Source organism: Heliangelus exortis, chromosome 4 (assembly GCF_036169615.1).
Source record: "Heliangelus exortis chromosome 4, bHelExo1.hap1, whole genome shotgun sequence".
Taxonomy (NCBI): Eukaryota; Metazoa; Chordata; class Aves; order Apodiformes; family Trochilidae; genus Heliangelus; species Heliangelus exortis.
Window position 1 is genome coordinate 7,001,780 of NC_092425.1, and position 16,293 is coordinate 7,018,072.

Here is a 16,293-nt window from a genome sequence, read left to right on the forward strand (position 1 = left end):
CTTTGACAGAGGTTCTCTGGTGCATAGCAACAATACAACAGCCTGAACTGTTTAACGCTCACTTAAACATAACATCAGACTTCATGTAATATCTATAAATAACAATGCTACTTCATGCGGGGGGAGTGCCAGAGCTTTAAGGTGTTCTAACTCAGTGGTTTATATGCTGCTATCAAACTACTGTAGTAGAAATGGAAAATATAAAGCTTCATCCGTCCAATTTTCTGTCTTTTCTTAATATATCTGTACAGTAAGAAAACTTTCTGTTCCTTCTCTCCAAAACCGAACAGATGGGCAGATGAAGCAACACGTCTGAAAAGCTCGGCTGACAGCTCCTTAAATGACTTCTACACAAGCCCCCATCCACTCTCAGACCTGAACACAAGTTCAATAGAGAAAGCTACAGGACAGGCAAGAGGGGATCAAAAAACAAAACAAAACACAAAACCACACACACAAAAAAACAAACAACCAAGTCTCTGTGTTCAGCAGTTCTCCTTTTGTTTTCTACAGGATCTCCAAAGCACGGCCAGAGCTAAACCCCCACCACTGATTAAAGGCAGAACAGGAAGGATTAAAACATTATCATGTCTTTAAATGGAGGCAAAGGCTGGTATGTGCCTCGTGGAAAATCACAACAGGTGCCACCCAGGCCCAATTTCAACAACCCTTGCAACTCGAGGGGCTGGTTCCTGCACTAGCAACCAGCCTTTCAACTGGAAAGGCTCCGGCTAAATTAGCTGTAAAGCCTCTTAATTAAAATGAGTGTGGTTTTGGCTCACTGAGCCTGTCTCCTTGTGATTTGTTACATCACATATCATCATAAATTTGGCACAACTGGCACTGCTTTTACCAAAACCTAGCCTCAAGGAGGAAGAGATAACAAAGACCTGTACAATAGTATTTAATTTCTCTGCAGTGACTCTTTAGAAACTTTTTTAGTAGCTTTCTCCCAATGACATTTTGCCTCCCTTGCTTTTAAACTCCTATTTTGACCTCAACAGCTTGACTATGCCTGCAGAAAATGTGACTGTCCACTCTCACTCACACACAGACTGTCTGCCAGTTTCATGGAGCTGACGTTTAACACCAAATTCTATTAAGAATGCATCTGCATCTACTATTGATTTTTCATTTGTTGAACAAATACTAGGCATAATTTTTAAATTTCCTATACCTGTACGTTTGAATAGGACACATCACTGCTCTAAGCTGGTGCTGATGAAAGAAAGGGACTTGATCTGGCTTGCCAGTCTATGACAACATGCTAGTTGCTTTTTAAGAAATCAAAGATGATGACCATCTAATTTTGCAGGAATTTTCCCACTTCATGGCTCTGAAATAACCAGAGACAAATAAACTCCTCACCTCTGCTTAAATCACTAGAAAAAGAAACATGCATCTATCTGATTTATGCATGCAATTAATTGAAGTGCACAGCTTGGTGCCATAGCACATGAATTTAGCAACATCAAATCACAGAAAAACTGTCAAAGATCAGATTTGTAGCAGAGAGATGAGTTTCTGCTCCACAGACCCTTGGTGAGGTGCACCAGGTCATTCTGCCTCCAACAGGTAGGTGGTACATTTCTACATCATTTCTTTGACCTGGCCCTTCTTAATTATTAGCATTCACTTTTAACATTCACTTAATTATAAACATTAACTTTTTCACCATGTCTGCAGGAGTTAAAATTTCATACTACCATGAAATTAAGGTTGACGTTTATAAATTACTCTGGTTTCACAATGGGTTTTGCTTGGCTAAGTGATTTCACATTACTTAACTGGTAAGAATGAATTCTTGTGGTTTGCTGTCACATGATGATATAACCATTTAGATTAGATGAAAAATTAATAAGAATAACAGCCCATACAGCAGGACCAGGAAGCTTTTGTGTTTGACCTGTCAATGGTATGGATGAGGTTTTCTGGTTTTATGAATGGTGACTCCATGGTGGAGGAACAATCTTTAACTTCTTCAGTGAAAAATACTGGAATTGTTTATGTTTTGGGAATGTTTCTAGCAGAGGCCAACATAAGGATTTCCCTTAACAGATTATCCTGCCTTTAATTTCCTGATCCACATAGGAAACAAACTGGGATGAGAGGGCCCTAAAAACAAAACAAAATTGTAGAACTTTATGAATGAGGTAATGCTGACAAAATATTTTGGGTGCCTTTTTCATGCAACCAACCTAACTTACCCAGTAAGTGTGGCCTACAAGGTCAAGAGAACTGAGATACAGGATGGACTAACTACAAATAAAACACAGCAAAACAAAGGTGAAAAGGATGGAAGGTGCCACAGTACATTCTTTAAAATTCTTAATGGCAGGACAAGCATTTTGTGATAGCACAATAAGTCCTGGTGTCTGCCTCCCTTCCTCTCCCAGCTTCATATTGTGGGATCTCATGACCAAACTCCCCAGTTTGATATGGTCTGGACTATTAACCCATTTTCCTTAGCAAACCTCTACAGAGTAAGTCACAAAGAAGACAAAGACCCAGACTGTCAGTATAAGCAGAACAGGATGTCAAATCAGACCTGGAAATGAACTTGTATTTTCTTCTGCTTTTAAAGTTCTAATATTATCAAGGGAATAGGAAATATTAATTAAAAAAATGCACAAGACAGCACACTAAGGATAACTCCAGAGATGGTAAATGTAAGTCTACCAAACATATGAAAACAACTGCAAGGAAATAGTAGAATTTTTCAAACAAAGTTGCCTGGGGAGCAATTTTTCTGTGCTTACAGTCAGCTTCCAAGTGTGTTCTCTCTGCTGAAAGGAGCATGTGCTTAACACATGTGCTGGCTCAGGATTAGGCAACAGAGAGTACTGCAGAATATGCTGACACTACTGAGCAGCTCTACTGAAAAGGGATCATATATCCCAGTGGTGTCAGGCTGAGAGAGACCCTAGGAATAAGGAAACCAGCACGTGCCGGTAACTGGTCACTTAACCAGTAAGCTTTGGACACTTCCATTGCAAACCCTCCCCATCCTGTCCTTGTACTCATCTGCCAAGTGGGGGAGGAATGAAGTTCATCAGTTACAGTGAAACCCTTCTCTCCAAGCAGCAGACCAGATTTTCTGGCCACCAGCTGTACCAGCTCACCACAGCACCCCCGCTATCCCACCAGGCTCCTCTGAGTCAGGCAGGATGTTCCCTGGGTCCAGCTCCTGCATGGCAAACCAGGACACAATGCTGGGAATGCCGTGCATGGCATCTGGCCACTCCTGTCCCCACTTGTGGCAGCAGCTCTCCCTCCAACAACAGTGTTCTGAAGGTGCCAGGAAAGAGGAGTCAATTTTGTGTGAAAAACATGAGATTGGAAGCCCCAAGCACTTCTGACCAGCACAGATTTTGCTGCACTTCCTACAAGAGCAGTTCATCTCCTGGCCAAACTCCAGTTTGTGTAACTGCATTTATTTGGTAATTACACTTTCTTAAATTGTCCCAGCAGTTTCCATTTGCCACGGTGCTATTCACTTCCTTTCAAGATGCTGAGGAGCGTCACAGTGTCACAGCTGTTATGCTTCACCCAAGAAGTGACTGCAAGGCAGTGGAGGGTGAAAGCCATCCCTGTGCATGCACATGTGGTACCAAGGACTGAAAAATGCTTTGGGGTTCCTTGGGGGTGAGCAATGCTCCATAAGCACAGGGTAATAGCTATCAAACAGTAACTTAACTCATTGTGATGTAGCTAGGATATTGTGGGCAACCTTTATAAAAATTTAATATATCCTTCTAAAAAGTATCTCCTTCTGGTGGGCAAACAGAAATAAAGAAATAAAGATTATAAATTCTAGACTGTGCACTTAACACACAGTAACAGACACTATTTGACTTATTTCAACACCTGAAAAAATCAACAATACAGACAGGAGAGGCTGATAGCAAAAAATATCTCATTTGGAAACCTCTGTCCAAGCAGATGCCACCCTGCACTGGATGCAAACCCTATCTGATCCCACACACCCTACCTGACCCCACCTTCAACTCCTTGTGCACTTAATGTGCCAAAGATCAGCCAGTTTTTGGGTGCATTTGACAAGTCAGGCTTTTACCCTGCTTATTCAGCTTCTTACCCATGCCTTTAAAGGCAGCCACCCCTCATTTCCTCTACAAAACCACTGAGTAACCCTGTAGTATCAGTATTTTATTCCAAAGAGGGATAAAACCTGTTGCCATCATAACAGGTGACTATCATAGTAGCATTTGTGGCTACCCCATGATTACCTTTCAACAGCAGATGAGGATAGTTCAGCTCCAAGTGTGCTATCACTGCCAGATCACTTGGATCATTATTTACTTCTGCACAAATAAATCCCATGCCTTTAACATTTCCAGGTTTTGCTATCTCTTCCTTTCATTTTAGCCCATCTTTTTCCTCCACCTCTTTTTCTTGCCAGGTTGTGAAATAAGAGATTGGTTTGGCTCATAACTGAGTTGCAACAAAAACTCTGACACTTTTAGGCATCTCTTCACAAAAAGGACATGGAAACAAACCAAAACAAAAAACCTCAAAACAAAACAAAAGACTCTGCTGTAAGATGCAGGTGGCTTCACCCTGAGGAAGTCAGACTTTTAGAAGATGAACAAAACCCAACAGCATTTTGACACCTCCAGATGGTCCAGTTTTCCTCACTGTTTCAGCGAGTAGCTCCATGAGCAGGGGATGAGGGCAGGTTGGCTTCCTGGGGCAAGCCCATGGCTCTGTGTGCACTTGAGATGCAAACAGCTCCTTTGCTGGTGGGACATGGGACCTTCTCCTGCCCCTGTTAATTCCTCAGCAGATGCCACTCACACTGGTGCCTTTTCCTCCCAGCACTTTCCCATTTTAGGAAACTTTGAGTTTTCAATTTCTTTTTCTCCTACGGTTTTTTTTCTGTCTCTGCTAATATTTTTGGAGGAGGTGATGCTGCTTCTTTGGAAGTTAAGCAGTATAGCTCAGAATGCTATACCAAGACAGCACAGAACTGGCATCCTCATGACCAGCTTCTCTATTTCATAATTTTTTTTGTAAGCTACTCTGGAACATAGCAAACAAAAATTACCTGTCTGGCTTTGCCCCTCACCAACCTCCTTGGTACCTCTAATGTGGAAAAAGATTTTCACGTTATCCAAGAGTATAGACATAGATTTTCAGAAAAATATGGAATCAAATATTTCTCCTACCTGTGTCCATCATTAGATAAACCCTATATTTCAAACATTACCCTTGTATTAATACAAAAGCATGTAATAGGATTTAGCTGTGAAACACCTACCAACATCCTTAAAATGGATGTGTGATACAAGTGAAACCCCAAGCTGACAGGTATTTTTTGTGCAAGTGAAATAAATCTATCACTTGGTGAGACAGAGTTACATCAAACATGGAGCACAATCACTCAATTACAAAAATGCAGAATTATCATATTGCCAAACATTTGCCATGGGGGCCCACGCTACGAAAAATGTAACTCGCTTAAAAGGGAAATAAACCCACACGTCTAATGATAGCTAAGTCAAAGAAGTAAATAAATTCTAGAATTAAATTGATCTAAATTTCACTCAGTCTTGACTTTGTCCTTAAGATTATACTCGGTATTTGAGAGGGAAATATGACAGTATGTTGCCACCTCGAGGCTTACTATTAGCATTGCATGTGCAAAACAAAATCCATGTATTTGTTACCAGGAACAACAGTAATTTAGCCAGATGTACCAAAGCCATTTTAAAACATACAGCATTAACACGATATGTTTTATCTTTATTTTTATGCCAGGATCTCTCTCCTCCCCTTACTGGACTGGATATACTTTTAAGGAGAAAAAACTCTTAACAGAAGAACAAAACAAAACAAAAAATTTTAAAATGTTATTTAGCATCTTAGATCCCGCCAGAAAGAGAATTAAGAATATTCATCTCATTGTTACAAGAAATACCTGCTATTAAAGCTCACTTATTTGTACCATCTCCCAGATCACTTAAAATTATTACTCCAGTTCAGCACCAAAGACTGATACACTTTAAGAAACATATTACCAGTAGTCCAAACTACTGCATGTAATATTGCAAAAATAAAGGTAAACAGTAACATATATTTCATGTCTAAATATAGATATGGATATAACACAGGAGTGTTCATACAGAAAATGTCATGCTTTGCAGACATAAGATATGTTGGGGGGGGTTTAGAAGGGTGAGAATCACCAAACTATATTCAGAAGCAGTAGCTATGTAAATTATCTTTTCAAAACCCCACTTTTACCAATCTCTGTATCACAAACCTGTGCAATACTCTGGCCCTGTGTTAAAATAAAATTTACAAATGTCAAATATGTTAAGAACAAAAAAACAAACAAACAAAACTACGACATTAGCGTGGTTATTGGGGTTTTTTAAAATTAACATCCACTTCAAAAAAGATCACTTAGAAAACACACGTCTGTTGATATTCCCAGCCTTGAAATAGCATGGACTCCAGTCTGCTGAATTTACAGTCTCATGAGAAGTGTCAAGTTGAAACTGTGAGGTGTGTCTTTGATGGGTATATGTGCTTTTAGTAGAGGTAAGAGACAGCTGATTGTTTGTGCAACCTACTACATCTGAGGCTACTTCCAAAGGACTCGTGGTTCACTACACCAGCTAAATCTGTTTGCCTTCTCCCCGCTAAACAAACTGGCTTGTACTCAAAGCACACAAACAGCCATTTGAAGGCTGCTGTTTTTACACCCAAGGTGAAGTCTATTCACCCAAAGGTCTTTATGTGAAGAAGAAAAAGTCTGACTCCAAGTTACCTGTTTGGTTTGCAGGCTGCCAGCCTGTGTGCTTGGCAGCACCCGGGGCTCCCGTTGGCTTCAGGGCTGCAGCAGAGGCGGTGCTGGAGGCAGCAGCTCTCACGTCGGGGCTTTCCTGGCGGGCTGGCATGCTCCTTGTCGAGGAGGCTGTAAAAGCAGCAGGCTGGGTGGCTTCCAGGGAATCACTGCTCAGAAACGAGGGAGGGAAAGATGAAATGCATTGCACTGCTTGCTAGAAGGAGAGCATTTGTGCCAGGGAGATGCGGAACGACATCCCCACGACACAACGCGGTACCCACGCATCTCTCATCGCTGATGTTTGGTCGAGCACCCCAGGACAATGCTGGGGATGTTGTGTTTTTAAGTTGTTTTTTTTAAGAAATGGACAATTGAGTAATTTCTCTCCAAAAGTCAATACGGACAACTAAATCCCTTCACAATTTCCATTTAAAACAATTAAGTATTGGTGCGATAATAAGTTAAAGCAGACTCCTTACTGTAAACTTGGTACACTTCCACACTTTTTCAATACTTTTTTGTTGTTGTTGTTGAGAAGTAGCAAATATTCATATAGTCAGAAAATACTTGCACATCTTAATAAAAATCCCATCAATATAAATGTGACCTAATTATATGCAATTTTCTTTTAAGGGCCACTGCTCAACGTTTGAGTTTGAGCTGTAAGTTTCTTTATTCATTAAACAACATGCACAATATTTTATCTTGCCTCTTTAGAGCAGTTTACAATTGCTTTTATATTTTAACAGAACTCTTTGCTATTTAGAAACACGCATGATGCAAGCTGCATTTAATAACAATTCACAGAGTGTAGGTAGCTATGAACTACATTAGCAACAAGAAATGTTTTCATTTTTCATTTCCAGAGCCTCCTCAATAATGAGAAAATTATCATAACAAAAAAAATTATGAGGCAGTGAAGCAATATGTGTATAATGCATATTTGCCTTTGGGAAGCTAAAAACAAGTATTTTCATTAAAAATCTTCAGGGTAGAGGAGTAATTGCTAATGAAGGTGATATGCAAAATAAAGGGCAACACAAAACCAGTAAGTTAACAACATTGCAAAACACAGCCAAAACAATTATATAAAAAACCCCCCAAAAACAAACAAATAAAAAAAACCAAACCCAAAACAAAACCAATAAAACCAAAACCATTTTGTGCTAACTGGAAACCCATCAGTTAACATAAGAAGCCCTGTGTTCTTTTCTCTATTGAAGAATAACAAATTTACAGCACATGTGCATCATGCACATTTCACCAGACTCAGTCACAGATTCATAGACTCAGCCAAGTTTGTAAAGTGAAAGTATTTGAGCTATTTTTACTTTTATGAGTACTACACACACACAATATTGCTTTGGTCATGTGACATGCAAGCTCTTGAACACACCATGAGGGCAAAATGCAAGGTTCATAACTTTGTTCTTTGCTCTCGGAATCTACAGGGTTAAAAATTGATATATTTAGAATATTTTTCTGGGTAAGGAATAAAGAAGGATTTTGTTTGGAGAATATATCTGACTGCTCAGTGTAATGAGGAAGAGCTTTGAATATGTAGGCTGTAGTACCAGTAGTAACTGTGCTGAGCTGACTCGCCATGGATTTTCTATCCCCTTCCTGAACAAGCCCAGGGAAGCACAAAGTGAGACCTTGCATTCTGCTACTTTCAAATGTTAATGATATTTAAAGAGTTTTGTACAGGGCAAATGGAGGTATTTAAGGGAGACGTTAGACTCATTATAAGGCTTAATATACAAATCTTTTTAACAGATTTTGAGGCAGCAGACACACACTACATAGCACACTGAATGGAAAAGGAAGGCATCCTCTGACATTAAAGTAGCAGGCTCAGTAGTTGAAGACAAGGTAGTTTAGGACAGGCTTACATTCAAAAAAAAAAAAAAAAAAAGGGTCTGCAACTTCACTGTCACACAAATCTCTTTCTGTATTGTTGAGTACATTTGACACATAACCCATCAAATCCACTCCAAGTCAGAGCCCTGTTACAATGTTAAGAACTCCTCAAAACACTGTTAGTCCTAAAAAAAGAAAAGTCCATCCAAAAGACTCACCATTACTTGTCAAATCACTTTGCAAGTCTAGCATCTCTTCCCTGCCTTTGTCTGGAACACATAAATCCTAAATCACAGAAATCTTCTGTCCTAAATAAATAAACCCTGCTGAGACAGCAGCTGTCTTTACACAGAACAGGCTACATAACAAAAATGAACGCAAGGCAAGACAAAAGAGTATCATTCAGGTAGAAGAAATGTAGAAAAATGTAGAAATGGCTGAGGTGCAGCCTTGGAACAGGCGAAAGCAAGGAATTCCACTGGCACTAAGCACAAAGCTTGCTCTAATGCCAGTTTCCACTTCCACTATTGCCATCTTTGTGGTTTGATGCTGAGCCTTTGCACAACATGGCATGAGAATTCCTGGAGCAAGAAATTACTGAAGACACTTATGGCTTTCACTTAGAAAACAAGCAAGAAAAAAAAGACTGGAAAGGTGAATCCTAACAAGCTCAAATTTAAAACCCAGAGATGATATTCCCTGGAACTTCTGAGCACCTCTGGTGGTTTATGTGCCAGGAGCCTGCTGTAGAGAGAAGCTTCCCAAGGGAAAAGCTTGAAGCTGACAGTGACAGAGGGGACTGTGTTGGCCTCAGGGCAAAACTTCTGACAGGTCTTGGGCATCTTTGTGTGGTCTTTTCAAGCCTAGAATGAATAAACTCAACTCAGCACCAGAGTTAACTTAACAGGCAGGCTGGTACTGCAGCTTGGCAAGTGTTTCCAATGGGATATTGCCCACCTACAATGGGCTGCAGGGAACTGCACACATCAGTTTTCCTGAAGTGAAGCCTCTACCCACACAGTTGCTATGGAGAGAAAGCTAAATCCACCTTTATCTCACTTGGAAAGAAGTGCTGGACTCTGGACATCAGGAGATGTGCAGCCTTTTAAGTCAGTCCTAGAAGCAGACACTGACTGAGAAACATGCCATGAATTTTCAGCAAGTGCAGCTACCTTGAAGAGACTTAGATGAAAGTAAAATCACAAGAAAATTGGTTCTATTCTGTCCCAAACCAGGGCAAACTGCTACACAGATACTTCTCCCAAGCTTTACAGCAAGGTATTAGCATAGCTGAGATAAAACTTGAATCCCAGATCTCCATTTCTTGTTTTAAGCTATGTTGTTTAAGTCAAACATATCACATGATATACTTTGTCCATTGTCAAAATACTTGCTAGCTGAAGATATATACAGGAGACCAGAATAAGCCAGGTATGAGAATGATGATAAAACCCCATGAATGGGAAAAATCCATACACCTTTTTGGAAGGGCTTTCTGCTGTAGCAACAGAGAAACAGCAGGACAAGAAATAATGAGTGTGGACCTTGTTCTCACCTCTACTGCAAACCCATTATCCCAGTCAAGTTTTTAAAACCTAGCAGCATTCCAATAATTTGAAAGAAAGAAGAAAATGCAAAATAAAATAATAAAAATCAAGAACAGAGGAAGTCGTGTGGGTGGAAATATTTCCATATATATATAAATAAATATACATATTTATAGGGAGGGTGAATATAACCCTTTACTAAGCAGTGCTCTACACAGAAACAATTCCAAGCCTCTTTAAGAATAAGAATTATCTCAGAGTCAACACCAGTGTTTAATTTTAAAAATCAGATTATTCTCTTTTAAAGTAACTGCACATGGTGTAGTGTCAGAGCATTTTTGCCATGTGATCTAATTTTAGAGCAGAGCTCCAGTCTTTGGAAATGCAAGGTCTTAAATACATCACTTGCTTTGTTGCATATAAGTATTGTATAGAACCCCAGTGCCCCATAAGGCCATCACTGCTGCCATCAGGAGGCACACTAAGCTTACTGAAACTGTATGGCTGTTATAAAAAGAAAAGTTCATTTCTGAGGAGTTTGAGAGGGGAAGAAAACATGTACATGTTCAGGACCACTTCAGGGTATTTCAAAACAGATATTAAGCCAGCAAAATGCCAAGTTCTCTGGCAGCTACCCAGTGCAGATAAAGCAGATAACACAAACCCCAGAGATGTTTGAGCTTATTTGCTTGGCTTTCATGGTTAAGCCAATTGTTTTTGGAAGAAGTTATCCTACTGTACAATGTCACATACTCATCTCTAGTTATGGAACATAGTATTTCAGCTCTACTTACTTATTAATAATTGTGTTGTGGGATGAAATAAGCTGCTACTACAAGTAATTATTCAGCAATACATTCATGGACACATTGCAATATGTCATTAGATAGGCAGTATTTTAATAACTAGTTTCTCATACTCATTTGATACATGTCTCTCAAACCTTTTTTTTTTATCTGACAATTTGATCTTTGTTGAACTTAAATGAGAATTGTACTTACTGACAGTAAGCTGGAAGCATAATTTTTCACCCTCTATCTTTCCTATATTATTCTTAATCCATATATAATAGGGCTGTACTCCTTTTTTTACTAGGATGAGGCAGCACAAAACTTCATTTCTATAGCTTCATCTACTGGCAACACCTTCCTCTGTACCAGGGCTGGCAGCTCAGGATTATAATAAGGAAAACATAAATTATTATCTGATATGATGTATGATAACTTAGACCAATACCACTTATTTTAGGGGGAAAATATCCTTCAGACCCACAATGAATGAAGTAGCATTCTCAGACAAATGCTACTGCTATGTCACGTTTTCCAAATTTTAGGTCATAACCTATTTGGGATATCCCTAATATCCTGAAAGTCATAGGATTCCTGTATGGCCTTATGTCACCACCTGTACACATCAATCTGAACCCTGATAACCTGGCTATTGCAATTGTTTAAGAGAAAATTTGTTTTTCACACGATTAGAAAGAACATTTTAAAAACCCTAATACTCTTTATTTCAAACTCTTCAACCTGGGATCTGATATATCTAACACCATAAGGTCTTTTGGGACAATCTTACGTGGTCTCCCTGTATTCCTGCTGGCTCCCTGGCACATTTCTTTCCAGTTCTACCAGCTGGAAGAGTAAAACAGTGGAAACCATTCAGAACTGCACTTTGACTATTGACTATTGACTGTTTGACTATTTGACTATTGCAGGTTTTTTGGCATTTATTTTTTCCTTTTAAAGTGGAGGTACTACAACATCGGAAAGTCTGATACTACTTAAGATTGTCTGTCCATGGGTACCTAATAACTACCATTTTTCTTCCCCAAAGTTAGGAATACTTTAGCCTCTTACATGGAAGCCATGAAACAGGAAGGAAAGATCTAATACTGCTTACTACATAGAAATGTTTTACATCAAGGAGAACCCAGCTCCACTTTTAATCGGGCCTTATCTCTAGAAGTGTTTCACTCTTGTGAAAATGCAAATAAGTACACAAAAGCCCACAAATAATTTCTTCTTGAGCACAACTTAATACACACTGTCCTGTAAAATAATCAAATAGATTTCTGCCCTGAGGCTGAAGTCCCTTACATAAAAGCAGCTCTCACAGTGTTAACACAGCTGCGGTCAGGAAACGAGAACAAAAAGTCCTGTGCACTGAACAGAATCCCTGCTGGAACAAAGAGCCTAGACAGCAAATAAGTCTTAAAATAGTTATTTCCTGCACCACACGTCACTTATTTGATTTTATAGTCTAGAAGTGAGCTTGGAAAAATAACAGCTCTTTGTTCCCAGAGCACCCTTGCAGCCTAACATGCCGCTTGCTTGCTCAAGCAGCTGTTGCAAATAATTCACCTGGATGGAGGTTTCCAGCCAGAAAATCTTGTTTCTTCTCCAGCCAGCTACTTAACAGTGATGGAGCCTTGCTTGGAGGTTTGTGACAATCAGAAGACCACCCAGTGCAAGTGAAAAAACCTTTGCTTAGTATGGTGAACTTGCACAAACAGCATCAGCAGGACCAGGCAGTGCAGATTAGTTCTGCAAAGAGGTGAAAACCACGGGGATTTGGGGTTGGAAACCTTGTGCCAAGGACCACGGCAGGCAAACTGCTTCCAAAGTGTGCAGACAACAGCCACAAAGGTTTCAAAGGAGAAGCCAGATTCTTGGGAGTGGTTGGTGCCAACCAGGTGCCAAACTCAGACAGTACCTTTTGATTTTTGGCAACTCCAGAGCACTTGGGGGCATCCTGGAGAGGCCGGTGGCCTGCAGAGGAGGCTTAGTGACAGGGGTGATGAAGAGGGCATCCAGGAGGGAGTGGTAGGCACTAGGATCGAAGAGTCTAGCAAGCATTTAAAATGATGACAATAAAGAAATGAGCTAACCACACGAAGTTCAAGGTGGCCAGAGCCACAGAAAACCCAAAAAACTTTTACAAAAAGCCTGTACATTCTGTAGCAGTAGGAAAAAACTGAACCTAGAATAACCGATTTAGAAATTATGTCTAAATAAGTGGAGGTCACATATCACAGCAGGTAAGACAACCCACTGGGGTATGGGAAGAAATTAATCTTATTTTATTTTCATCATTAATAAAGTAAAATAGAAATATTTTTAAAATAGTGCTTATTTTATATTTTTCTCGTTCTTTTTTAATTTCTAGTTTTGTTTATTCTTTATAATGTATGTAATATATTAGAACATTAATATAATTTAGAAGTACCTTAATATACATATATTGGACATACAGCCTCAAAATTTTTTCAGTAATCTAAGTGCACAATTGAAAAACTTGAGACCACAGGTCCAGGTAAGCCTTTATAAAAAGCAACACAATAAAGATTTAGATGCAATGCAGAGTGTTATTGTCTTCAAGCATCCAAAAGTTACTCAAAGATGTAGATTATTCTTTGTCACCCCTGTAACATAATTATTTTTTACAGCTATTTTTCTGACTGAACCTTAATATGGATCACAAGGATCAGAAAGGCAGAATTACTCACTGAGCTTCAGCAGTCTGTAGCAAAGTTAAAATATGGCTTGGGCACCTTGGACACATTCTATGACTTTCCCACCATGCTACTGTGGAAGAGCTGATGGTTCCACAACCTCACCAGGAACTGATTATTCCTGTACAAGTTTAAACTGTCTCAAACTGAGCTAGAAAATGTTTATTTTAAAGCTGATGTCTACCTGGCCCGGACAGCAATGGCAGCAGACACTGCAGCAGCAGCCATGCTCTTGATTTTTGATCTCTGCTTGGATGGAGAGATAACAGGAAGAGGAGCAGGTCCAAACTGGGGCACATTTCCCAAAGGATTTTCCAGCAGTACTTTACTAGCACAGAAGCTTTGAGCCAACAGAGGAGAAAAAAGAGAAAGATTGACAGAAACACAGGACAGTACCAATCACTGTGAAGTTATATGATTCCAGGTTTCCAGCTCACAAAAGCATCAGGTAATGTATTAAATAGCTGAATACTAATGTAAAAAAAAGCAATTTTAATTTCACCCACAAACAAAACTCTCCCCTCAGCAAGTCAGGATTCAGCATCTATCAAGCCTTCAAATTTCCCATCTCAGATTTTGCACCTTGGATCATTCTCACTGAACTCCAGGACACTCCACATGGATCCATCTAAGTCTCCATGGTGCTGACAGGAAAGAGCCCTAAAGATCATTTAGTTGCTTCTCTTTTTCATAATAAACATGGAAATCTCTGAAATATTTGGTGACATAACTTCAGTAGGTCTACTTTCAGCTGCCTTTATTTTTATTTTCCCTAATTATTAACTGGTTTGGGAGGAATGCAAACAGGGAAGGAAAAAAGTGAAAAAAACCCATATAGGCTCCAAAATTGTTTCTACAATGGTCAATCCACAATCCAGATTCTATTTTAAAACGTCAGGATTATCCACAGAATTGCTGTGCATTTAAAAAAAAAATCACTTCAGAGCAAAACACTCCAAGCACACAACTATAACTTTATGTTACTTCTCAGGTTTAAATGCAAAAATTTTGTCTGAAAACCTTGCTTACACCTAGCAGTTGCTGTAGATACAGCTGGAAAGATTTACCTTGTATGACTTACAGATGTTTTAGACTGACAGCTTAAAGACCTTGTTTCACAAGGATGCAGAGATGCACCATGCCTGCCCAAAAGCAGCAAAAGTCATTAATCAAATACTTATTACACTTCCAGCAATGCTAACTAAAGCTCAAGAGTTGATGCAAAGATTTTTAAAGTCCTCCTTACACATAAAAAAAAAATAAAAAGGAAAGAAAAAAGAGTAAAAAGAACAGGTATGGTTTAGTATCTGGATGCACTGGCAGTACAGTTAGTGCTTGCATGTTCCTCCAGAAACTTTGGGTTACTGGACAATTCAAAAATGCACATTTTATAGCAAGGGTGACTAAACTTTGAATGCCAGGTGAATGAAATATGACATATCATAAATTATGTTCACTGTGCTGTCCCTTCCCCAAAAAACCTTCTTCCACACTTTGACACTGCATATCCACCCCACATCGCCAGCTTTTGACATCAAAAATTTTGACCTTTCAACTGAATCTCCTACCCATGGCTGGTTTCTCCACCTCCATCTAAGGGCCACTTTGATTTTTTAAATTATTTTTCTAACTTTTGTCTGAAAGCTATTTCTGATTGCTATGCAAATTTCCAGAGCAGCGTTGAGGGCTCGGAGGCTCCTGTAAGTTGCTCCCCTCTTGCTAGCATCATCATAAATAAAAAAAAGTCAGGTAAAAATGCATCTTAAATTATAGTTTCTGAGTGTGCCTTTCTAACCCAGCTGGCTTGGATGTACCTGGCAGGAACAGGAGGCAGCTTGAGGGCCATTTGCACAGGGGGAGCTGCAGAAGGTGGCCTCACAGTGACAGTGGTGAGCACGGGGATCTCTGAGGTCTGCGTGGCCACTGCACCCATGGCAGGGAGAGGAGGTGATTTATCAGCTGTCAAAAAGTTTGCTGCATCTGGAGTTATTTTCCTAGATGATAATTCCACACGTAATTTCAGACGTAATTACGAGAAAACATATGAAGAAGAAATCTCTTATTAGATTAAAACCACCAAACAGAAAAACACCAAAAACTCACAACTCTTTTTAGCTCATATTCCTGCATCTTTCTCAAGAACAGGCAAGTAGCACACGATGGGGTTTATTTTTATTCCCTAGAAACCAAATACCCATTTCCTAGGACTAAGGCCATGCTGAAATGAGTTCTTTGTGGTATTTTTATAGCTGAAGTTTGTGAAATTAGAACCAGCCTTGTTTAACCACAAAACCAAACTAAATGAGTAGTTTAAAGTAATTACTCAAAAAATTTACAATGAACTTGAGCAAGAGCACAACCAATAATATTAGAAATTCTGCCTAGTATAACATCACTCTTAAGACACTGCAGCTACTTGGCTGCTGGTATTTAAAACCTGAATAATTGCAAGTTCATGAGGTGCACACTTGAATAAGGCTTCCAAAGGATTCTCTAATAAAAGCTCTTTGAAATAAAATTAAAAAAAAAAAAAAAAAAAAAAAAAGATGACAAGTAGCATT

The 16,293-nt window shown here is 39.3% G+C and overlaps 1 protein-coding gene across 18 annotated transcripts in view; it reads right to left on the bottom strand.

Annotated features, from left to right (window-relative positions):
- PDLIM5 (PDZ and LIM domain 5) overlaps positions 1 to 16,293 on the bottom strand; it is a 121,245-nt gene that overhangs the window by 19,171 nt on the left and 85,781 nt on the right. For 14 of the 18 annotated variants that reach the window (XM_071742804.1, XM_071742808.1, XM_071742803.1 and 11 more), the window contains 5 exons: positions 15,547 to 15,726; positions 14,800 to 14,874; positions 13,917 to 14,072; positions 12,934 to 13,065; positions 6,794 to 6,978 (listed from right to left, as the gene is read on the bottom strand). In XM_071742804.1, coding sequence (XP_071598905.1) covers positions 6,794 to 6,978; positions 12,934 to 13,065; positions 13,917 to 14,072; positions 14,800 to 14,874; positions 15,547 to 15,726 — 728 coding nt within the window. The remainder of the gene's footprint in view (positions 1 to 6,793; positions 6,979 to 12,933; positions 13,066 to 13,916; positions 14,073 to 14,799; positions 14,875 to 15,546; positions 15,727 to 16,293) is intronic. The other 4 variants (XM_071742819.1, XM_071742818.1, XM_071742817.1 and 1 more) reach the window with 2 other exon arrangements.